At 44.1% G+C, this 25,402-nt stretch overlaps 1 protein-coding gene and 2 long non-coding RNA genes across 4 annotated transcripts in view; 2 read left to right on the forward strand and 1 right to left on the reverse strand.

The window, feature by feature from the left end:
- The first annotated feature begins 4,656 nt into the window (after positions 1-4,656).
- Positions 4,657-5,078, forward strand: LOC124263135. The gene is made up of 2 exons (XR_006894777.1): positions 4,657-4,880; positions 5,044-5,078. It is a non-coding gene; the product is annotated as an uncharacterized LOC124263135 (long non-coding RNA).
- A 3,900-nt stretch (positions 5,079-8,978) lies between these two features.
- The window catches only part of LOC124263133 (ciliogenesis-associated TTC17-interacting protein-like), a 34,164-nt gene continuing 17,740 nt past the window's right edge, over positions 8,979-25,402 (forward strand). For both annotated transcript variants that reach the window (XR_006894775.1, XM_046697693.1), the window contains exons 1-3: positions 8,979-9,129; positions 10,479-10,576; positions 18,216-18,460. Coding sequence is in view for 1 of the 2 variants with exons in the window: in XM_046697693.1 (XP_046553649.1) it covers positions 9,107-9,129; positions 10,479-10,576; positions 18,216-18,460 (366 nt within the window). In the remaining variant the exon portion in view is untranslated. The remainder of the gene's footprint in view (positions 9,130-10,478; positions 10,577-18,215; positions 18,461-25,402) is intronic.
- On the reverse strand, positions 14,960-17,167 carry LOC124263134. Its single transcript, XR_006894776.1, has 3 exons — positions 16,941-17,167; positions 15,279-15,412; positions 14,960-15,008 (listed from the first exon to the last, which is right to left on the reverse strand). It is a non-coding gene; the product is annotated as an uncharacterized LOC124263134 (long non-coding RNA).

Genomic DNA, 25,402 nt, shown 5'->3' on the forward strand with positions numbered 1-25,402 from the left:
GAACATGATCTACTACTGTCAGCTCGTACAATCACGTGCACCGTTAGATACTGTTTCCTCCGTGTGAATGTTGAACATTGTCTAGAGGCGAGCAGACAGCTATTAGAACATGATCTACTACTGTCAGCTCGTGCAATCCGATGCACCGTTAGATACTGTTTCCTCCGTGTGAATGTTGAACATTGTCTAGGGCGAGCAGACAGCTATTAGAACATGATCCACTACTGTCAGCTCGTGCAATCCGTGCACACGTTAGATACTGTTTCCTCCGTGTGAATGTTGAACATTGTCTAGAGGCGAGCAGACAGCTATTAGAACATGATCCACTACTGTCAGCTCGTGCAATCCGTGCACCACGTTAGATACTGTTTCCTCCGTGTGAATGTTGAACATTGTCTAGGCGAGCAGACAGCTATTAGAACACGATCTACTACTGTCAGCTCGTGCAATCACGTGCACACGTTAGATACTGTTTCCTCCGTGTGAATGTTGAACATTGTCTAGGGCGAGCAGAACATGATCTACTACTGTCAGCTCGTACAATCCGTGCACCACGTTAGATACTGTTTCCTCCGTGTGAATGTTGAACATTGTCTAGAGGCGAGCAGACAGCTATTAGAACACGATCTACTACTGTCAGCTCGTGCAATCACGTGCACACGTTAGATACTGTTTCCTCCGTGTGAATGTTGAACATTGTCTAGGGCGAGCAGAACATGATCTACTACTGTCAGCTCGTGCAATCGCGTGCACCACGTTAGATACTGTTTCCTCCGTGTGAATGTTGAACATTGTCTAGAGGCGAGCAGACAGCTATTAGAACATGATCTACTACTGTCCTTTCGTACAATCACGTGCACACGTTAGATACTGTTTCCTCCGTGTGAATGTTGAACATTGTCTAGGGCGAGCAGACAGCTATTAGAACATGATCCACTACTGTCAGCTCGTACAATCCGCGTGCACTGCGTTAGATACTGTTTCCTCCGTGTGAATGTTGAACATTGTCTAGGGGCGAGCAGACAGCTATTAGAACATGATCCACTACTGTCAGCTCGTGCAATCACGTGCACTGCGTTAGATACTGTTTCCTCCGTGTGAATGTTGAACATTGTCTAGGGCGAGCAGACAGCTATTAGAACACGATCTACTACTGTCAGCTCGTGCAATCACGTGCACGCGTTAGATACTGTTTCCTCCGTGTGAATGTTGAACATTGTCTAGGGCGAGCAGAACATGATCTACTACTGTCAGCTCGTGCAATCCGTGCACACGTTAGATACTGTTTCCTCCGTGTGAATGTTGAACATTGTCTAGAGGGCGAGCAGACAGCTATTAGAACATGATCTACTACTGTCAGCTCGTACAATCACGTGCACACGTTAGATACTGTTTCCTCCGTGTGAATGTTGAACATTGTCTAGGCGAGCAGACAGCTATTAGAACACGATCTACTACTGTCAGCTCGTACAATCACGTGCACACGTTAGATACTGTTTCCTCCGTGTGAATGTTGAACATTGTCTAGAGGCGAGCAGACAGCTATTAGAACACGATCTACTACTGTCAGCTCGTACAATCACGTGCACCACGTTAGATACTGTTTCCTCCGTGTGAATGTTGAACATTGTCTACAGGGCGAGCAGACAGCTATTAGAACACGATCTACTACTGTCAGCTCGTACAATCACGTGCACCGCGTTAGATACTGTTTCCTCCGTGTGAATGTTGAACATTGTCTAGGGCGAGCAGACAGCTATTAGAACACGATCTACTACTGTCAGCTCGTGCAATCGCGTGCACACGTTAGATACTGTTTCCTCCGTGTGAATGTTGAACATTGTCTAGAGGCGAGCAGAACATGATCTACTACTGTCAGCTCGTACAATCCGCATGCACACGTTAGATACTGTTTCCTCCGTGTGAATGTTGAACATTGTCTAGAGGCGAGCAGACAGCTATTAGAACACGATCTACTACTGTCAGCTCGTGCAATCCGATGCACACGTTAGATACTGTTTCCTCCGTGTGAATGTTGAACATTGTCTAGGGCGAGCAGAACATGATCTACTACTGTCAGCTCGTACAATCACGTGCACACGTTAGATACTGTTTCCTCCGTGTGAATGTTGAACATTGTCTAGGGCGAGCAGACAGCTATTAGAACATGATCTACTACTGTCAGCTCGTACAATCCGTGCACGTTAGATACTGTTTCCTCCGTGTGAATGTTGAACATTGTCTAGGGCGAGCAGACAGCTATTAGAACACGATCTACTACTGTCAGCTCGTACAATCACGTGCACACGTTAGATACTGTTTCCTCCGTGTGAATGTTGAACATTGTCTAGGGGGCGAGCAGACAGCTATTAGAACACGATCTACTACTGTCAGCTCGTACAATCACGTGCACACGTTAGATACTGTTTCCTCCGTGTGAATGTTGAACATTGTCTAGGGCGAGCAGACAGCTATTAGAACACGATCTACTACTGTCAGCTCGTACAATCACGTGCACACGTTAGATACTGTTTCCTCCGTGTGAATGTTGAACATTGTCTAGGGCGAGCAGACAGCTATTAGAACACGATCTACTACTGTCAGCTCGTACAATCACGTGCACACGTTAGATACTGTTTCCTCCGTGTGAATGTTGAACATTGTCTAGGGCGAGCAGACAGCTATTAGAACACGATCTACTACTGTCAGCTCGTACAATCACGTGCACACGTTAGATACTGTTTCCTCCGTGTGAATGTTGAACATTGTCTAGGGCGAGCAGACAGCTATTAGAACACGATCTACTACTGTCAGCTCGTACAATCACGTGCACACGTTAGATACTGTTTCCTCCGTGTGAATGTTGAACATTGTCTAGGGCGAGCAGACAGCTATTAGAACACGATCTACTACTGTCAGCTCGTACAATCACGTGCACACGTTAGATACTGTTTCCTCCGTGTGAATGTTGAACATTGTCTAGGGCGAGCAGACAGCTATTAGAACACGATCTACTACTGTCAGCTCGTACAATCACGTGCACACGTTAGATACTGTTTCCTCCGTGTGAATGTTGAACATTGTCTAGGGCGAGCAGACAGCTATTAGAACACGATCTACTACTGTCAGCTCGTACAATCACGTGCACACGTTAGATACTGTTTCCTCCGTGTGAATGTTGAACATTGTCTAGGGCGAGCAGACAGCTATTAGAACATGATCTACTACTGTCAGCTCGTACAATCACGTGCACACGTTAGATACTGTTTCCTCCGTGTGAATGTTGAACATTGTCTAGGGCGAGCAGACAGCTATTAGAACATGATCTACTACTGTCAGCTCGTACAATCACGTGCACACGTTAGATACTGTTTCCTCCGTGTGAATGTTGAACATTGTCTAGGGCGAGCAGAACATGATCTACTACTGTCAGCTCGTACAATCACGTGCACACGTTAGATACTGTTTCCTCCGTGTGAATGTTGAACATTGTCTAGGGCGAGCAGACAGCTATTAGAACATGATCTACTACTGTCAGCTCGTACAATCACGTGCACACGTTAGATACTGTTTCCTCCGTGTGAATGTTGAACATTGTCTAGGGCGAGCAGACAGCTATTAGAACATGATCCACTACTGTCAGCTCGTACAATCACGTGCACACGTTAGATACTGTTTCCTCCGTGTGAATGTTGAACATTGTCTAGGGCGAGCAGACAGCTATTAGAACACGATCTACTACTGTCAGCTCGTACAATCACGTGCACACGTTAGATACTGTTTCCTCCGTGTGAATGTTGAACATTGTCTAGGGCGAGCAGACAGCTATTAGAACACGATCTATATAGTACTGTTGGGTCAAGTGGTGTGCATGAACGTTCAGCTCGTACAATCACGTGCACACGTTAGATACTGTTTCCTCCGTGTGAATGTTGAACATTGTCTAGGGCGAGCAGACAGCTATTAGAACACGATCTACTACTGTCAGCTCGTACAATCACGTGCACACGTTAGATACTGTTTCCTCCGTGTGAATGTTGAACATTGTCTAGGGCGAGCAGACAGCTATTAGAACACGATCTACTACTGTCAGCTCGTACAATCACGTGCACACGTTAGATACACGTGTAACGATTTATAATTAACCAATTCAGTTCAGAGGTTTATATTTTCAGTGAAGTCATGCCCCACAATATCAGATGTGCCTTTATGCACCAATGACAGGGTTCGACGTGGTAACTATAAAATTGTAAATTGGGCCAGTTATGATGTTTCACATTAAAAACTATCACCGGACGTTTATGAGTTTTTTTCTCTCAAATTTGGCCAATCTAATCAGTGGATCTTATCACGGGTTATATGACATGTATTGGTAAGGCATGCGCGGATCCAGAGGGGGGTTGCAAGAGTGTTCCAAATGTACTACATGTTTTATGCCCATGGTTCCGAGGATTGGGGTGCACCCCAAACGAAATTCCTGTATCCGCCCCTGTAAGGTCCCTGGGAGCTAAACTGAAGCCCCAAAGAAACTTTACCACTTATAAAATGAAACTGCAACGATGTGAAAACACAAGTTCAAACTGAATCAAAACAAAACACATCGTTCAAACGGCACGAAAACCACGTGTGGACCGGGCTACCAGAACTACACGTGCAGCCAGGGTATGACACTGACGGCCTGTCAGCCACTCACACTGACACCTAAACGGTCGCGAGCGGGAAATGTGTATGATACAGATGGGAGTCACCTTCGTTTACACTGCTGTAGAACAGGGGACGGACAAAATCCCATAGGACAAAATTTCTTTGGACAAAATCCCACACCAAAATGACCAACATGGGACAAAATCCCATTTAAATAGAACCCAGAACCCAGTGAGGTAAGTTAATTATCATGTTTTCATGACAGAGGCCATACAGATAAGTTGATAAGCATTCCAATTTCGTAACAGAGGCCAGAGGCATTTAATCGGCCATAATCATCCATCAGCGTGGGATTCCGGAGGGATGTTGCAATTGTCGAGACAATGATCTCCATTCCAGGGAGGAGAGACGATCCAAGAGGCAGATGAAATTCCGAATCAAAACAGCTAAGTGCCTCCAGAATCTGTGCATTGACCGAAAAGACATTCCAAACTGTCTGTCTGGCATTGGCCACAACATCAGATTGCGTTGAATCATGTTATGAGATTGCGTTGAATCATGTTATGAGACTTCGTCGAATCATGCTAAGAGATTGCGTTGAATCATGTTATGAGATTGCGTTGAATCATGTTATGAGATTGCGTTGAATCATGCTAAGAGATTGCGTTGAATCATGTTATGAGAATGCGTTGAATCATGCTATGAGATTGCGTTGAATCATGTTATGAGACTGCGTTGAATCATGTTATGAGATTGCGTTGAATCATGCTATGAAATTGCGTTGAATCATGTTATGAGACTGCGTTGAATCATGTTATGAGATTGCGTTGAATCATGCTATGAGATTGCGTTGAATCATGTTAGGAGATTGCGTTGAATCATGCTAGGAGACTGCGTTGAATCATGCTATGAGATTGCGTTGAATCATGCTATGAAATTGCGTTGAATCATGTTATGAGACTGCGTTGAATCATGTTATGAGATTGCGTTGAATCATGTTAGGAGACTGCGTTGAATCATGTTATGAGACTGCGTTGAATCATGTTATAAGATTGCGTTGAATCATGCTAAGAGATTGCGTTGAATCATGTTATGAGATTGCGTTGAATCATGTTATGAGATTGCGTTGAATCATGCTATGAAATTGCGTTGAATCATGTTATGAGACTGCGTTGAATCATGTTATGAGATTGCGTTGAATCATGTTATGAGATTGCGTTGAATCATGCTAGGAGACTGCGTTGAATCATGTTAGGAGATTGCGTTGAATCATGCTAGGAGACTGCGTTGAATCATGTTATGAGACTGCGTTGAATCATGTTATGAGATTGCGTTGAATCATGCTATGAGATTGCGTTGAATCATGTTAGGAGATTGCGTTGAATCATGCTAGGAGACTGCGTTGAATCATGCTATGAGATTGCGTTGAATCATGCTATGAAATTGCGTTGAATCATGTTATGAGACTGCGTTGAATCATGTTATGAGATTGCGTTGAATCATGTTAGGAGACTGCGTTGAATCATGTTAGGAGACTGCGTTGAATCATGTTATAAGATTGCGTTGAATCATGCTAAGAGATTGCGTTGAATCATGTTATGAGATTGCGTTGAATCATGTTATGAGATTGCGTTGAATCATGCTATGAAATTGCGTTGAATCATGTTATGAGACTGCGTTGAATCATGTTATGAGATTGCGTTGAATCATGTTATGAGATTGCGTTGAATCATGCTAGGAGACTGCGTTGAATCATGCTATGAGACTGCGTTGAATCATGTTATGAGACTGCGTTGAATCATGTTATGAGACTGCGTTGAATCATGTTATGAGATTGCGTTGAATCATGTTAGGAGATTGCGTTGAATCATGCTAGGAGACTGCGTTGAATCATGTTATGAGATTGCGTTGAATCATGCTATGAGATTGCGTTGAATCATGTTATGAGACTGCGTTGAATCATGTTATGAGATTGCGTTGAATCATGTTATGAGACTGCGTTGAATCATGTTATGAGATTGCGTTGAATCATGTTATGAGATTGCGTTGAATCATGCTAGGAGACTGCGTTGAATCATGCTAGGAGACTGCGTTGAATCATGTTATGAGACTGCGTTGAATCATGTTATGAGATTGCGTTGAATCATGTTATGAGATTGCGTTGAATCATGCTAGGAGACTGCGTTGAATCATGCTAGGAGACTGCGTTGAATCATGTTATGAGATTGCGTTGAATCATGCTAGGAGACTGCGTTGAATCATGCTAGGAGACTGCGTTGAATCATGTTATGAGATTGCGTTGAATCATGTTATGAGATTGCGTTGAATCATGTTATGAGATTGCGTTGAATCATGCTAGGAGACTGCGTTGAATCATGCTAGGAGACTGCGTTGAATCATGTTATTAGTGTTTGTGTTTATGGCCAGTGCTACTTATTTATGAGGAAAAATAAAAATATCTATTTCAAAATAACTTGTATGTCATTTTTCACACTGTTGAGATTTTGTCCGCAGTGTGCAGACATTTTGTCCTCAGGGATTTTGTCAGGTTGGGGTTTTGCCCTACCCTCTCTAGAACATTTGGTTACTCCGCCTTTCTCTATTTAACTTCACGCACACCAGACAGGTCTTGTCTCCATGTGAAACAGTTGGTCAAGCCTCGAAATATGTCTTTCAACACGTCTGTGGTCAAGCCTCGAAATGTCTCTTTCAACACGTCTGTGGCCAAGCCTCGAAATGTCTGTTTCAACACGTCTGTGGTCAAAGTAAAGTGGCTTAATCCAGTCAGTGGCACATGAGTTTGTCTAAATCAAAGTAGTTAACATCGACTAGTGTTTTAATTGTTAGATCCTATTTTGGGTTCTTTTAATATTAGTTAGCCCTGCACACACCCACTGGTGACCACAGTGATTGCATACCTCCTGCTTGGGGAGTCATGTTAGTCCCCTCGATCCCCAGGAAGGTGGTCCAGCTTGGTTCCTAGGCTACGTAGGTGAAACCTCCAATACATCTCAGAATGTAAGAACACTTAGCTGATTTACGGTCTGATTGTTTTATTGATGCTATCTCAGAACACATAATCAACTATCCCAATCACAACATCAAATGGAATAATGTTGAAATATTATTTAAAAAAACAGCATGACGTCACCAAAAGAAAATTGGCAGAAGCAGTTCAAATCCACAGACACATGTCCTCAATTAACAGTGACCAAGGATACCTCATTTCATCGGCCTACAATGAACTGAAGAAAACAAGAGACCAGAGCACTCCAGCCACCATTGCTAATTTTTCCTATCTGCTATGTATATCTTGTCCTGCCTCCTCCACAGTTGGGGCGGTGGGGTAGCCTAGTGGTTAGAGCGTTCGCTCCTCAAGCCGAATTCCCGGGTTCGATTCCCCACATGGGTACAATTTGTGAAGCCCATTTCTGGTGTCCCCCGCCGTGATATTGCTGGAATATTGCTAAAAAAGGCGTAAAACCATAGTCAATCCTCCACAGTTGCACGGCTTCCTCCTACAGTTACTGCATCATTACCTATTCCATTGTTGTTGTTAATCCCTGTTACATGCATATAAGTCGGTTCTGTGCTGTATTACTTTGCTCTTGCTTGACAGTATAAGAAGCTATACCGAAACGTCGCATCATAATAAAATAGAAAAGTTGTTCCTAAAGTATCCTACTAGTCTTATCAGTACACTAGCTGTAGGGTAGTGAGGTATAACCCTGATAGTATCCTGGTCGTGGTGGACAGAAAACCGAAAGGCGTACCAACAGCAAGCACGTCACTCCATCATTCATCTTGGTTAGTAACTTTTTTTTATTGGTGTATTTATGACGGGAACAAATCAAACGTCCACATTCCTATGTGACTAGAGAAGCTGGCAAAGTGGAGATTGCAAAGAGGAAGCCGCGGGGACTGAGTGGGTTAGGGACCGTTCATATTATATGGCTAGGGGGAGGGGGTGATGATTTTAGAGAGGGGGGTTCACCCATTTTGTTCTGGGGAGCTAGGGGCTCATCGGTACCTACCATCGGAACTTTACCGAGAAAGTTTTTACTACCATTGATCAAATATAACGTGTTACCTTTGACCGCTTCCATTATGTATTCGTATTATGCAGGTGTTAAAACCTGCATGTCACAGTTTGCAATCACAATACGTGAACAATATTTCAAAATGTTCTCTCTCATAAAGGGATGATGTTTAAACAAATTTCAGTTTCAAAAAGAAAATATCCCTTCAAAATCCTGCAGGTTCTTTTCTATAGCGGTTCCCCAACAACTATTTAGTCTGATTACCTCCCTTTGAATGACGGAAGTTCAGATTTCCATAGTGACGACCGCCATGTTGAGTGCTTTGACGTGAAGTTGTTCTGTCAAATATTCTTTTATTTTGTGACGATTCTTTTGTGTATTGCCGTTAGTCAGCGTGCTTTGCCTGCATTTTAAAGTAAACAATGAGCGCCGATACAGTCAACAGGTAACTGTTTTTCTCAGAATGATATTTAATGACGTTTGATTGACATATGGTTCTTCTCAAAGCTGATGTAAGTAATTGGTAGGGTAGATGGATGACGGTGACACTGTCACTCTGTCACAGGGTTTCAGATAGATTTAATGTCTTGGACACTATATTATTATCATTCAAAACTCCAAACTTGGTGTAGATTTAACATTTTTCTTATATATAGTTTTCTGATATGGTGAAAAGTATATCAACATTTGATAAGATCAAGAAAATGTCCAGCAAAACACAGTATTAGTATAGTATGTAGGTATTTGCGCTCTTGTGTCAGATGATTACTTTCTCATAAAAACTTTCCATGATGATCATTATGTTAAGAAATAACGTGGGATAACATGCTTGGAATACTAAAAACCCTAACCCTAACCCTCATCATCTCTAGGTTTGTTACAATTCATTCACTTATTCAGTGAATCAAACCATAAACTTTCATGAATTCTTTTCACAGAAATGAAATATTCAGGTATTATTTTTAAAGGATTGGTTTACTTGAATTTGGGTGTTATTTAAACCGTGATAGCAAAGTGGAATAAATCCAAGCCAGACAGGATAAAAGCCAACTTCCCCAATGTCACCTGAACTGGGGCAAATTTGGTATTCTCTTGTTTTCAGTGATCGTCTTTCTTGCATTATTTTGAGAGAGCGTGTGATGTGTCAGAGGGCAGCTGATAACATTTTCGTCAACAGATTACTACGACCCTTGTTATGTGTTATGTCCATGTATGGTCTCCATGTGTGTTATGTAGAAATACAGTCTTCATGTTTGCTATGTCCATGTACAGGTTCCATGTGTGTTATGTCAATGTACAGGTTCCATGTGTGTTTTGTCCATGTGTGTATATCCATGTACAGGTTCCATGTGTATATGTCCATGTGTGTTATATCCATGTGTGTGTATCCATGTGTGTGTATCCAGTGTATCCAGGTACTGTCTCCATGCACAGGTTCCATGTCCATGCACAGGTTCCATGTGTGTGTATCCAGGTACTGTCTCCATGCACAGGTTCCATGTGTGTGTATCCAGGTACTGTCTCCATGCACAGGTTCCATGTGTGTGTATCCAGGTACTGTCTCCATGCACAGGTTCCATGTGTGTATATCCATGTGTGTTATGTCCATGTACAGTCTCCATGTGTGTTATGTCCATGTACAGTCTCCATGTGTGTTATGTCTTTGTTCAAGTTCGTGATTGAACAGTGTTCACGGATTAGGGTACAGGTATATGATTCAACATGTTCAAGTGATATTGGTGTCTAGTTCTGGACTGATATATCAGTGACTGTGTTCATTCACCTCTGTTGCAGTAATCCCAATGGTGTGGCATCAGAGGTTCCAGGTTCAGTTGATGCTGGAGTGGTCCCAAAGGCGAGTGCTAATGGACTTGAGTTTCTGCAAAGTATAGGTATGTTGCATCATATTTGACAATGTTAAGATTTAGTACCAGGTTACTGTACCAGGTTACAAACATGTGCAATGGCCGCAAGTTTAACTATTTCCTTTTCATATTTTAAAAACAAATAATTTATTTTAATGTTTTATGTTTCCATGGAAAGAATGTAGAAATTCTTAAGGGTCTCTACTAAGCGTAAAGCTACTGACTGGCCATTATGGGTACAAGAACCTTCACAGTACAATCTATCAGAAACTGTACTGTCATTTATTGGCTGATATTGATTTCAGATTTGCAAATATGTTGATAGCAACAACATGTATTGATGTATCAAAAAGGGGAGGGTGGAGCAATGTCTTTTTATGAGTAAAAAAACTTTCTAGTTTTCTATGATTTTGAATGTAGGTCTAAAGCAGTTGTTTCACAGCTGTTGTATCACAGCCCAAATATTGAAGGGAAAAGGTGTACATGATCCCTAGATTGAAACAAATTTGAAACACTACAGGGTATAGGAGCAAAGGTCACAGGACCCCTAAATTTCAAGCACTGCCATGTTTTGTCAACCATACTAGCCACAAAAAGAAACTGCATTGTTAAAAATCGTTCTAAAAATGAAAATATAACAACAATGAAATATTTCCATGTAAGCTTTAATAGGTGGATATTAAGATTGGAAGTAGACAGCAGAACAGCACCAAATCATCACAGACGCAACCCCGAAGCGATAACTCTCCATGACTCAGGATTGAGCATATCGGGGACATGATTTTGGCACCACCTTTGGAGTTTTTGCGACGTTGTGTCGGGATGACATAGTCATTTTCCAGAATGAAGTAACGGTTCCTGATTGTGTTAGGGGTGCATATGTTACAGTCAGACTGACACATACACCAACGTACTGTAATGGTATGAGCAGTGGTCACTGCAGTGTGGAACCTGTGCCGAAGCTGGTTCACCTGTATCTATCTGTCCTGTCTTGGTGTAGACCGCCTCCGTGGCATAGTGGTTAGAGCGTCCGCCCGGAGAGCGGAAGGCCGCAGGTTCGATCCCCGACCGTGTCATACCAAAAGATGTTAAAATATGGTACTTGTTGGTCCCTGCCTGGCTCTCGGCATTACTGGGTACAACAAGGACTGGTCGGCTCGGATCTGTATAATGTGTCTGAGTGGGGTGTTCATGCTTCACTGCGGCATGGTATCTCAGTGGGCTAGCACTATAAAACCAGCTTAAGTCTTCGCATCGAAGATTTCTTCATATGCACGTGTTTGCATTGGCCTCAAGAATTGAAAAAACACTTTTAAACCACAGTTCTAACGGTACTTGAAATGCCACGATTGTCAAATGTGCAATGTGAATTTGCTGTTGGCATGTTGCAAGCGGGAAGATCAGTTATTGACATCGCAAGAGCAATGGGATGCAGCCGTCGTACTGTGTATGACTTGCGAGGTCGTCTACAACAAACTGGCACCACTTCTAATCGCCCAAGGTCGGGTCGTCCACGTGTGACGTCACGAGCAGAAGACCGTCAAATCGGCCTACGTCACCTACGTGACAGATTTCTGCCGGCTACACGAACCAGAGCTGAGATGTTTAGAGGTCGACTGTCCTCACAGACCATTCGTCTGCTGTGGGCCCAACGTCACCTCTGATGGACCCAGAGAGACTGGAATCGAGTCGTCTTTAGCGATGAATCCAGGTTTACCCTCAGATTCGCGACGGCAGGCATAGAGTCTGGAGACGACGTCGTGAACGGTATGCCCAATGTTGTGTACAGGAAGTCGACAGATTCGGGGGCGGAAGTTCCATGGTGTGGGGTGCTTTCTGTGGGAGCAACCGTTCCCGACTTCTGGTCATCCGTGGAAACCTCACAGCTGCTGCTTACTGAGACCAGGTGCTCACCCCTGAACTCGTTCCTTTCATGGCGGCTCATGGCCCAGGTCTACAGTTCCAGCATGATAATGCTCGGCCGCATACTGCGATGTTGACAGGAAATTTCCTTCAAAACGCTGGAATCAACGTCATGGACTGGCCATCGAGGTCCCCTGACCTTAATCCAATAGAGCACGTTTGGGATGCACTTGGGAGAAGGCTTCGTGGTCTTAGGAACCAACCTCAGAATTTGCAGGAACTTGGCGCTGCCTTGCAAGAGCAATGGCGCAGAATCCCCAAGGAGACAGTGTTTGGCAGTGGTGAATGCGCGGGGCGGCCATACACGATATTGAACTGAGAAATTTCGCATTTTTATTCTTGTGACTTGACATTCTGTATACCCATGTTTTGGAACGGCAGTGTAGCCTAATGGAACTGATTATGGCACTGTCAGTGTATCGAGTACATCACACCTCTTAGCAATGAAATAATAACAATTTAACCATCTTACCATCTCTTGTTCTTTTATAGTGCCCTGAAGAAAGAATGTGAAGTTTCTTTTTTGACTCAGTATAGTAGTAATAACATTTTACAAGCTCATATTTTCCATGATAAATATAGGCTTCATCTATGACCTCAGTCTCTGGGCAGTAAAAGCTTCTGGTTGACTGGTGTTAATATAAAGATGAGTTTGTTACTACATCGGGTTTTTTTTTTTTAACGGGCCAGTAGAAAACAGCTTGGGCCAAGAAGTATGTCTACTGCCCCTTTCGGCCAGTCTGAAAATAAAGTTAATTTCTATCACCACCTATATGTATGGGTGATAGGCAACTTAAATATGTTGTGATAATGTCTCAACATTGCTGAAATGATGTTTCGTTGTCACTGGAAATGTGAAGCCACCTAACATTGAGACAATCCACCACAGACTATCCCTATAGCCTCATGACTTTGTGCAGTCCTAGCTATAGCCTCATGACTTTGTGCAGTCCTAGCTATAGCCTCATGACTTTGTGCAATCCTGGGTCCTTGCTATAGCCTCATGACTTTGTGCAGTCCTCTCTATAGCCTCATGACTTTGTGCAGTCCTAGCTATAGCCTCATGACTTTGTGCAATCCTGGCTATAGCCTTATGACTTTGTGCAGTCCTGGCTATAGCCTCATGACTTTGTGCAGCCCCCAGTCCTGGCTATAGCCTCATGACTTTGTGCAGCCCTCAGTCCTGGCTATAGCCTCATGACTTTGTGCAGCCCTCAGTCCTGGCTATAGCCTCATGACTTTGTGCAGCCCTCAGTCCTGGCTATAGCCTCATGACTTTGTGCAGCCCTCAGTCCTGGCTATAGCCTCATGACTTTGTGCAGTCCTAGCTATAGCCTCATGACTTTGTGCAGTCCTCACTATAGCCTCATGACTTTGTGCAGTCCTAGCTATAGCCTCATGACTTTGTGCAGTCCTCACTATAGCCTCATGACTTTGTGCAATCCTGGCTATAGCCTCATGACTTTGTGCAGTTCTCGCTATAGCCTCATGACTTTGTGCAGTCCTCACTATAGCCTCATGACTTTGTGCAGTCCCAGGTCCTGGCTATAGCCTCATGACTTTGTGCAGCCCTGGCTATAGCCTCATGACTTTGTGCAATCCTGGCTATAGCCTCATGACTTTGTGCAGTCCTCGCTATAGCCTCATGACTTTGTGCAATCCTCGCTTTAGCCTCATGACTTTGTGCAATCTTGACTTTGTGCAGTCCTCAGTCCTGGCTATAACCTCATGACTTTGTGCAGTCCTCAGTCCTGGCTATAGCCTCATGACTTTGTGCAATCCTGGCTATAGCCTCTTGACTTTGTGCAATCTTCGCTATAGCCTCATGACTTTGTGCAGTCCTCAGTCCTGGCTATAACCTCAGGACTTTGTGCAGCCCTCGTTATAGCCTCATGACTTTGTGCAATCCTGGCTATAGCCTCATGACTTTGTGCAATCCTGGCTATAGCCTCATGACTTTATGCAATCCTGGCTATAGCCTCATGACTTTGTGCAATCCTGGCTATAGCCTCATGAATTTGTGCAATCCTGGCTATAGCCTCATGACTTTGTGCAATCCTGGCTATAGCCTCATGACTTTGTGCAATCCTGGCTATTGCCTCATGACTTTGTGCAATCCTGGCTATAGCCTCATGACTTTGTGCAATCCTAGCTATAGCCTCATGACTTTGTGCAATCCTGGCTATAGCCTCATGACTGTGTGCAATCCTGGCTATAGCCTCATGACTTTGTGCAGTCCTCAGTCCTGGCTATAACCTCATGACTTTGTGCAATCCTGGCTATAGCCTCATGACTTTGTGCAATCCTGGCTATAGCCTCATGACTTTGTGCAATCCTTTCTATAGCCTCATGACTGTGTGCAATCCTCGCTATAGCCTCATGACTGTGTGCAATCCTCGCTATAGCCTCCTCATAACTTTGTGCAGTCCTCGCTATAGCCTCATGACTTTGTGCAATCCTTGCTATAGCCTCATGACTTTGTGCAGTCCTTGCTATAGCCTCATGACTTTGTGCAGTCCTCAGTCCTGGCTATAGCCTCATGACTTTGTGTAGTCCTCGCTATAGCCTCATGACTTTGTGCAGTCCTCAGTCCTGGCTAGAACCTCATGACTTTGTGCAGTCCTAGCTATAGCCTCATGACTTTGTGCAGTCCTCACTATAGCCTCATGACTTTGTGCAGTCCTAGCTATAGCCTCATGACTTTGTGCAGTCCTCACTATAGCCTCATGACTTTGTGCAATCCTCGCTTTAGCCTCATGACTTTGTGCAATCTTGACTTTGTGCAGTCCTCAGTCCTGGCTATAACCTCATGACTTTGTGCAGTCCTCAGTCCTGGCTATAGCCTCATGACTTTGTGCAATCCTGGCTATAGCCTCTTGACTTTGTGCAATCTTCGCTATAGCCTCATGACTTTGTGCAGTCCTCAGTCCTGGCTATAACCTCAGGACTTTGTGCAGCCTAAGCTATAGCCTCATGACTTTGTGCAATCCTGGCTATAGCCTCATGACTTTGTGCAATCCTGGCTATAGCCTCATGACTTTATGCAATCCTGGCTATAGCCTCATGACTTTGTGCAATCCTGGCTATAGCCTCATGAATTTGTGCAATCCTGGCTATAGCCTCATGACTTTGTGCAATCCTGGCTATAGCCTCATGACTTTGTGCAATCCTGGCTATTGCCTCATGACTTTGTGCAATCCTGGCTATAGCCTCATGACTTTGTGCAATCCTAGCTATAGCCTCATGACTTTGTGCAATCCTGGCTATAGCCTCATGACTGTGTGCAATCCTCGCTATAGCCTCATGACTTTGTGCAGTCCTCAGTCCTGGCTATAACCTCATGACTTTGTGCAATCCTGGCTATAGCCTCATGACTTTGTGCAATCCTGGCTATAGCCTCATGACTTTGTGCAATCCTTTCTATTGCCTCATGACTGTGTGCAATCCTCGCTATAGCCTCATGACTGTGTGCAATCCTCGCTATAGCCTCATAACTTTGTGCAGTCCTCGCTATAGCCTCATGACTTTGTGCAATCCTTGCTATAGCCTCATGACTTTGTGCAGTCCTTGCTATAGCCTCATGACTTTGTGCAGTCCTCAGTCCTGGCTATAGCCTCATGACTTTGTGTAGTCCTCGCTATAGCCTCATGACTTTGTGCAATCCTGGCTATAGCCTCATGAATTTGTGCAATCCTGGCTATAGCCTCATGACTTTGTGCAATCCTGGCTATAGCCTCATGACTTTGTGCAATCCTGGCTATTGCCTCATGACTTTGTGCAATCCTGGCTATAGCCTCATGACTTTGTGCAATCCTAGCTATAGCCTCATGACTTTGTGCAATCCTGGCTATAGCCTCATGACTGTGTGCAATCCTCGCTATAGCCTCATGACTTTGTGCAGTCCTCAGTCCTGGCTATAACCTCATGACTTTGTGCAATCCTGGCTATAGCCTCATGACTTTGTGCAATCCTGGCTATAGCCTCATGACTTTGTGCAATCCTTTCTATAGCCTCATGACTGTGTGCAATCCTCGCTATAGCCTCATGACTGTGTGCAATCCTCGCTATAGCCTCATAACTTTGTGCAGTCCTCGCTATAGCCTCATGACTTTGTGCAATCCTTGCTATAGCCTCATGACTTTGTGCAGTCCTTGCTATAGCCTCATGACTTTGTGCAGTCCTCAGTCCTGGCTATAGCCTCATGACTTTGTGTAGTCCTCGCTATAGCCTCATGACTTTGTGCAGTCCTCAGTCGTGGCTAGAACCTCATGACTTTGTGCAGTCCTAGCTATAGCCTCATGACTTTGTGCAGTCCTCACTATAGCCTCATGACTTTGTGCAGTCCTAGCTATAGCCTCATGACTTTGTGCAGTCCTCACTATAGCCTCATGACTTTGTGCAATCCTCGCTTTAGCCTCATGACTTTGTGCAATCTTGACTTTGTGCAGTCCTCAGTCCTGGCTATAACCTCATGACTTTGTGCAGTCCTCAGTCCTGGCTATAGCCTCATGACTTTGTGCAATCCTGGCTATAGCCTCTTGACTTTGTGCAATCTTCGCTATAGCCTCATGACTTTGTGCAGTCCTCAGTCCTGGCTATAACCTCAGGACTTTGTGCAGCCCTCGCTATAGCCTCATGACTTTGTGCAATCCTGGCTATAGCCTCATGACTTTGTGCAATCCTGGCTATAGCCTCATGACTTTATGCAATCCTGGCTATAGCCTCATGACTTTGTGCAATCCTGGCTATAGCCTCATGAATTTGTGCAATCCTGGCTATAGCCTCATGACTTTGTGCAATCCTGGCTATAGCCTCATGACTTTGTGCAATCCTGGCTATTGCCTCATGACTTTGTGCAATCCTGGCTATAGCCTCATGACTTTGTGCAATCCTAGCTATAGCCTCATGACTTTGTGCAATCCTGGCTATAGCCTCATGACTGTGTGCAATCCTCGCTATAGCCTCATGACTTTGTGCAGTCCTCAGTCCTGGCTATAACCTCATGACTTTGTGCAATCCTGGCTATAGCCTCATGACTTTGTGCAATCCTGGCTATAGCCTCATGACTTTGTGCAATCCTTTCTATTGCCTCATGACTGTGTGCAATCCTCGCTATAGCCTCATGACTGTGTGCAATCCTCGCTATAGCCTCATAACTTTGTGCAGTCCTCGCTATAGCCTCATGACTTTGTGCAATCCTTGCTATAGCCTCATGACTTTGTGCAGTCCTTGCTATAGCCTCATGACTTTGTGCAGTCCTCAGTCCTGGCTATAGCCTCATGACTTTGTGTAGTCCTCGCTATAGCCTCATGACTTTGTGCAATCCTGGCTATAGCCTCATGACTTTGTGCAGTCCTCGCTATAGCCTCATGACTTTGTGCAGTCCTCAGTCCTGGCTAGAACCTCATGACTGTGTGCAATCCTCGCTATATAGAAGTTGACAAAATATTATGGATGTCAACTTCTTCTTATACATGTTTCTGGGCTATTCCTTGCCCCTTTGTCAGGTGAATCAATCAATCAACCCTGACAAAGAGTCAAGGAATAGTCCAGAAACGTTGTGTATACAATAAATATGAAGTTGACATCCATAATATTGAGGCAGGATGAGTATAAATAAAAAATGTATCCAATTAAAATAATATTTTGACTCATCTGTTTGTAAGTAAAAGTTAGAAATATATTTTCAGTTAATGTTTCATGAGTATAATAAGCTAATATGGCTGATGTGTTTTGTGTTGAGATGGGGAAACAGATTTCCAGTACCTGCTTTTTGACGATAACCTGGTGACCGTGTCGGACACAGGGAAGGAGCTGGGAGAGTTCACGGTGACAGTAGAGCCCACCAAGTACAAGTCCCAGGAGCTGTTCCTCATACATGCCAACAGCCATGGAGCCATAGATGGAGTGCCATGTGGCACATCCATCACTTGCTATGTCACCAAGCAACTCGAAACCATCGAACAGCAGCATCATGAATATGTCAAGGTCGGTACCAGTTATCTAAACACAGGGTTGAGTCACTGGTGAAATGCTGTTATTTTTCTTTATCCTGACTCATACTTTACAGCTAAATCTCCCTTTTCTGCCGAGGTACAGTGGAAACCTCTGTCCTGTTGTTCCAAAATGAACAGTCGAAAATAGCTCACCCCATTTGGGCCTCTCTGTGCGTCAACCCCAGGGACCCACGTGACAGTCAGCTGCTTGTCACTCTCTCCATTTTCGCCCTTCCGGACGGTTGGATGGATTTCCTCTCGTCCTTATACAAGCTACCGCTCTGTTATTTCGGCCAGTATTTCAAAATGTTTGCTTGTATACACATCTTATATCCTTTTAACTTCATAACCATGGGTTATATTTGTTAATCTGCGGCTATTTTATTCGTAATTTCTGACTTTGTCAGAGCGGTGTTCACATATGAAAATGTGTTCTGTGTGCAGATACAGAATCTCTATGCAACAGTTAACAGAAGATCCCTGCTTAACAGCATTCTTCTGGGTATATCTGCTTATGAAACTCCCTTGGCATTATCTGAAGTGGTGTTTGAAGATTACGGGGAAATCATACGTGCAAACTCATTCAGCCATACCATAGAGGTATACCAGATACCATAGAGGTCAACCTGAACATACACCGATGACGTCATACATTCTGCAGGGAGTTGACTGGAGGTACACCATTAGTTCTTGAGAACTCAATAGACGACCACGCTGACTACTATACAGTTTTACTGTAATTTTTTTCTTTTTGTAAAAAAGAAGAAGAAGAAGGAGTCGTGTGTACGAAGTTTGGACTATGTTTCGACAGAATACAATGCCCATGCGCAGACCTGTTTTGCATATCACTTGCCAACAATTCTCGGGGAAGCTCAACAACAGACATAGCTCCGACAGTGAGATGAATGATGATCTTCATGGGATTCATCAACATCATTGTAATACATCTAGTAGTATAGAATCGGGGCCGTCCCTGAACAAACAGAGATCGTCTGTGAAAGGAAAGGAAATGGTGCATCAACCTAAACAGGTTTACTACACTCTGCAGTGAAGTGCAAGCCAGACGGCATTATAAAAGACAGCAAGACAATGATTGCACTATAGCACGATAACTGCTCTACGATGAGCCATATTTGCCCGACAAACTGCTTTCTGATCATCAAGTGATCCTCAAGTGGCTGAATATTTATGTCATCTGAGAAGTTCCAGACACCTTAAAGGCTCAACACTGGCTACGTACCTGATTGCTATCAGTTCAGTCCACATGATGAATACAGGAATGAAGCTTACCAAAGCTTCAGAACTCATCGCTCTGCTAAGATCCTTCAGACTTGAAGACCAGCAGAAGTTTGAAGCACCAGCATGGGACTTAAACATAGTCCTTCAACACCTCACGAGCGATGCCTACGAACCCCTGCATCAAGCCGACTTTGAGTTGCTCACTCGAAAGATGTTGTTCCTCCTAGCACTTGCCACGGCCGCCAGTATGCCTGAATTAAATGCCATTAACTTTAGCCAAACCAGATTTGACACAGGTGATCATGCGGCAGTCCATCTAGGACTTAGATGGGACTTCATTGGGAATAACCAGCTCCCAGGGCAGACTGTTAGACAGTTCCACTTCCCAGCATTGTCATCCATACTCGGGCCTGAAGATACCCAGCACCTATCCTTATGTTGACAGTTCCAGGCGGGAGATAACTACTCACCATAATCGTAGACGTCAGGTTACTGTTCCATAACCACCGACAGAGCGTCCATGTTCCCCTGCTTTACAACATAAAGCAGTGCTTGAATGATACAATTCAGTTTACACTCTATTCTTAACACATGGAAAGACCCAAGATAAGTGGGAATCTAATTCCTTGCGAGTCTTAAAATCCGCAAAATCTTATGATTGACTTCTTTTTTTGGGAAAGAAGGTGGTCCCCCACCTTTGGCAGCAGTAGAGGATTGAGGAGTGTTCCCAGTCTAAGGGCCCTCCAAGCCGTCCCACTCTCCACTATTTGGCTTTCGTCAAGATAACTTGGGCATTATAATGGAGAGAGTGACTTGCAGCCTGTTGTTCATGGGGGAAGCTGGAGAGGCTGATTTGGGGTGAGCTATTTTTAAACTGTTCATTAGGAAACAGTAGGACAGAGGTTTCCACTGTGCCTAGGAAGAAAGGGAGATAAAGCAATAACATATGAGTCAGGGTAAGTATAAAATATCAATTATATAATCAATATTACATATTTATGATTTGGACATTTTGCTGCCTAAATAAGTTGGCACCGATGTCCAATTAAGGCTAGCTATTGTAAAATACATGAGTCCAATATATGGTCAAAAACATGTGTAAACACTAAGATAAAAACACCATACAACAATGCAACATGTCAAGATATAATTAGATTACTTTTTAAAGAACTTCAAAGTGAATCTGTTATTTGTGTGTGTGTGTGGTGTGTGGGTGTGTGTGTGTGTGTGGTTTCACCCATTTTGTTCTGGGGAGATAGGGGGTGTATCAATTTTGTACATGTTTCTAGGGGGTCAGCAACTTTGTACATACAAATATTTTAACATTATGCTTACAAAATATTGGAAGGGAGAGGGGGGTCATTGATTTTGTACATGGCATGCAGGGGGTGTCACTTACCTTGTACATACATTTTTGGGGGTCATTCACATTGTACATGCTTCTCCATAAACATCATCACCACACACACACACACACACACACACACACACACACACACACACACACACACACACACACACACACACACACACACACACACACACACACACACACACACACACACACACACACACACACACACACACACACACACACACACACACACACACACACACACACACACACACACACACACACACACACACACACACACACACACACACACACACACACACACACACACACACACACACACACACACACACACACACACACACACACACACACACACACACACACACACACACACACACACACACACACACACACACACACACACACACACACACACACACACACACACACACACACACACACACACACACACACACACACACACACACACACACACACACACACACACACACACACACACACACACACACACACACACACACACACACACACACACACACACACACACACACACACACACACACACACACACACACACACACACACACACACACACACACACACACACACACACACACACCTGGCCATAAATTATGAACGGTCCCTTATTGACCTATTGATAAGAGATTCCACAATTTTTTTATTTTTTCTTATCCTGACTCATGCTTATTTGCTTGTCTTCTTCTTCTGGCGAACCTAGTGGAACACGTATATCTCCCAATTGAAGTTCCCTTGAATAAAAGAAATCACTCATTAGTACTCACCACGAGTTACCTCCCTTTCCCCAAGCGCGGGAACGAGGGCGCCACCCAAGCCCATGTGCTTCACTCTCTCCTTCTTCGCCCAGTGAGCTGGACGTGAGAGCACCTGTGTCTCCCAACACACTATATCCTTAATTATATTTAGTTAAGTTCCTCTTATACGTTAGTATAGAGGTAGTACTAGTATAATTATTCAATTTGCATTAATTATTAATTGTGTTTCTGCTGTTTTATTCACGATTCGTCGTGTTTGTTCAGTAGGCTAAAATTTGCACAGAATGTAAACTACGTTATTCTGATACCGATCCACATTTAAAATGCCCTAGTTGCATTACTCCATGTTCCTTTGATTCTCGTTGTAAATTTTGTATCAATTTACCTATCTCTGCCTTTGACAAATATTATGTTCCGTTTACAGACGGAAGGCAGATAAATCACGTAAACAGAATTCAAACATTGCTAATAGATCGCATATTAATGTTTCATGTCAACTGTTGATTGAGGACACGCCACCGGCTGGTGGCATGCCTGAGTTTCCCTCGGAGGATAAGCGTGGGACGCAGTCCGCTATATCCAAGAAGCGACCTGCATCTCAAGAGCTGCCGTCTTCTCAGTCCAAGTCGAGGAAACCATCCATATCATCTCGTACTTTGCGTACACCAAGATCTACACCTTCATCTAAAGGGAAGTCAACAAAATCTAATAATTTTGCCTCTGATATCTTACCAGTTACAGAATTAGCATTATATGATGATGATATTCCTATTATCATTCCAGAAGTTCGTCACAAGAAACGGCCCGTTTCTGCGACTTTCACCTCAGCGCAGATGAACACACAACAGGAGATGCCAACTCTATCACCAGAAATTTTATCTGAGGGTCCCGTCACCTCTGCAGAGAGACATCCCTCTTCAACGCGTAGGGCCTCTGAGCCCATAGACGCGCCTCCGCGAAGGGCAACCCTGCCCGGAGTGAGCTCTTTGCATAAGGTATCCCAGGCCGCCTCCGGGAAGGAGCTAGAGCCGCACCTATTGCAAGAGGCTTCGCGGAGAAGGAGCGCTTCGCCGAGCACGCACCTTGTCATGCACGAAGGGAGTCCGCGAAGCAAGCGCTCATATGTCAGATCGGACACTGAATCCATACATTCGCGTAGGACGCGAAGGCTAAGTGGTTCTACATCGCCTAGAAGACGTCCGCGTAGCCCTCAACGTTCGAGAAGTCCACAACGTCTGCGAAACCATCACCGTTCACGTAGATCATAGTCTCCGCGAAGGATGTCTTCTCCAAGGTCTACATACACTAGCCACTCTTCAGTCCGTTCTCCTCAGTCCTCACATAGATCTTCTTACAGATCTAGTACTCCGACATACAACCATCCATCAGAGGAGGATGATGGTATTGTTTTCTCAGAAGCTGAGATAAGATATTGGATGGTAAACGAATTACAACTGGCCTCTCCCTCTAAGAACGAGGATACAGCCCAAACTTACCTCATGAAAGATGATGATGTAGATTATATCACCGTGCCTCCTATGGATCCTATCGCAGCCGTTCCTGCTAATCTGGATACTACTTACGCGCCAAATCTACTAAAAACCTACCTACCCATTTACCATTCTTCAATGCCAAGAATTTTTATGGACATAATATGGAGCCCTTTTTCAAGACTCAGGAGATTGATGAGAACTTTCAACTTATCAGTGATTCCAAGTCCAGAACTTATGGATTGATGATCGCAAGATGGCCCAGTTAGATACCATTTCCAGGAGGATGTTTTTCGGACTTAATAGGTCTAGGACTATTAACGAAACTCTCATCACCAAGTTCAAGAACTCTACAGATGAGGAGAGTAGGATGATTTACTCAGCACTACTTATGCAGAAAAAAGATCAACAATTCCTTACAGACCATCTTTCAGCTCTTACTGAAATCACTACCATGACACGTCGGCAAGGGTTACTAGCCTCCTGCTCTTGGAATAAACAATTCACAGAGCCTCTGTACACAGCTCCATGGTCTTCACCGTTACTGTTTGGTGGCAACATTAACAAGGTTTCCAAGGAAGTATCTAAAGATTCTAGAGAAGTTCTCATGATTAAATCTATGGATACGTTAGCCAACGCCTTTAAACAATCAGCACAGAGGTACTCGGGTAAGTCTAAGTTTTCAGGGCTACAGAGGGCCCGGGATAAGAAATTAGCGGCCGTTAATAATCCCAAGAATTCTTTTCGTCGCCCATACAACAAGTTCAGAGGAGGATCAGCTAGAGGCAGATCATCCAGAGGTGCCCGTGGATTTAAACGATGAAAGTCAGGTTCGGAACGACTGGAGTCTTCCACCCCCCAGTCGTCCCAGTACAACCTTCTCAAGTGGGTGGACGTCTGCAACTACACTGGGAAAACTGGGGAATACTTCAAGATCCGTATGTATCCAACATCCTTCAGTACGGATATCGTCTACAACTCAAGGCCAAGTCACCGTTAACAGTCGACCCACCAGGGTTCAACGTTCAGCTGGCACTATTACCGATGTTAAGAGAAACAGTTCAGTCTCTACTAAACAAACAGGCCTTAGAAGTTCTCGAGCAGCAAAACATCACACCAGGCTTCTACTCCCCAGTTTTCCTAGTGCCGAAAAAGAATTCCAAAGAGAAGTATCGCCTCATTTACAACATGAGCACCTTCAACGTTTCGCATGATACATTTACCTCAACTCCGTCAGCTAATTCGTCCACTAGATTACATGGTAAGTATAGATCTGCAGGATGCATACCTACACATTCCGATTCATCCCAGGTCAAGGAAATATCTGAGGTTTATGCTAGACGGCATACACTACCAATGGAAAGTACTTCCCTTCGGAATCACTTCGGCCCCTTGGGTATTCACAAGAGTAACCAAGCCTATTGTCTCATACCTACATCGTCAAGGCCTGCGGAGTGCATTTTACCTAGACGACGGTATACAGGTGGATCCAGATCCACAGCGTCTCAGACTACAGCTGGAATTTACAATCAAGCTACTAACACAGTTAGGCTGGTTAGTAAATCTACTCAAGTCGGACCTAGAGCCCACGCAGGATCTGCAGTTTCTAGGTATACGATTCCTTACAGCCCAGAATCGTTTGGTAGTCCCGGAGGACAGATGGATCAAAATACAACAACTGATTCCCCAAGCCCTACTCTCTCCGTTACCACTACGACAGTGGCAGAGTCTACTGGGACTACTCACATCAGCTCAAGACTTGACACTCAGAGGCAGGCTTCAATTAAGGCCCATTACAAGTCCTCATCATTGCTCATCTCGAGGACCCTCTACCATTCAGTCTACCAGATTATGTCAAACCACATCTACTCTGGTGGACCAAGAGATTGAATGTCTGCGTGAGGGCGTCTCCTTAGTAGAGCCGAATCGGATATACACTCTACGCGGACTGGCGTCACTAATAGGCTGGGGAGCCCACCTTACCGGCAGGACAGCAGCCAGGCCTATGGAGCATTCAAAGAGCTTATGTCACA

Source organism: Haliotis rubra, unplaced genomic scaffold, assembly GCF_003918875.1.
Source record: "Haliotis rubra isolate DU_JTF1 unplaced genomic scaffold, ASM391887v1 Scf869, whole genome shotgun sequence".
Taxonomy (NCBI): Eukaryota; Metazoa; Mollusca; class Gastropoda; order Lepetellida; family Haliotidae; genus Haliotis; species Haliotis rubra.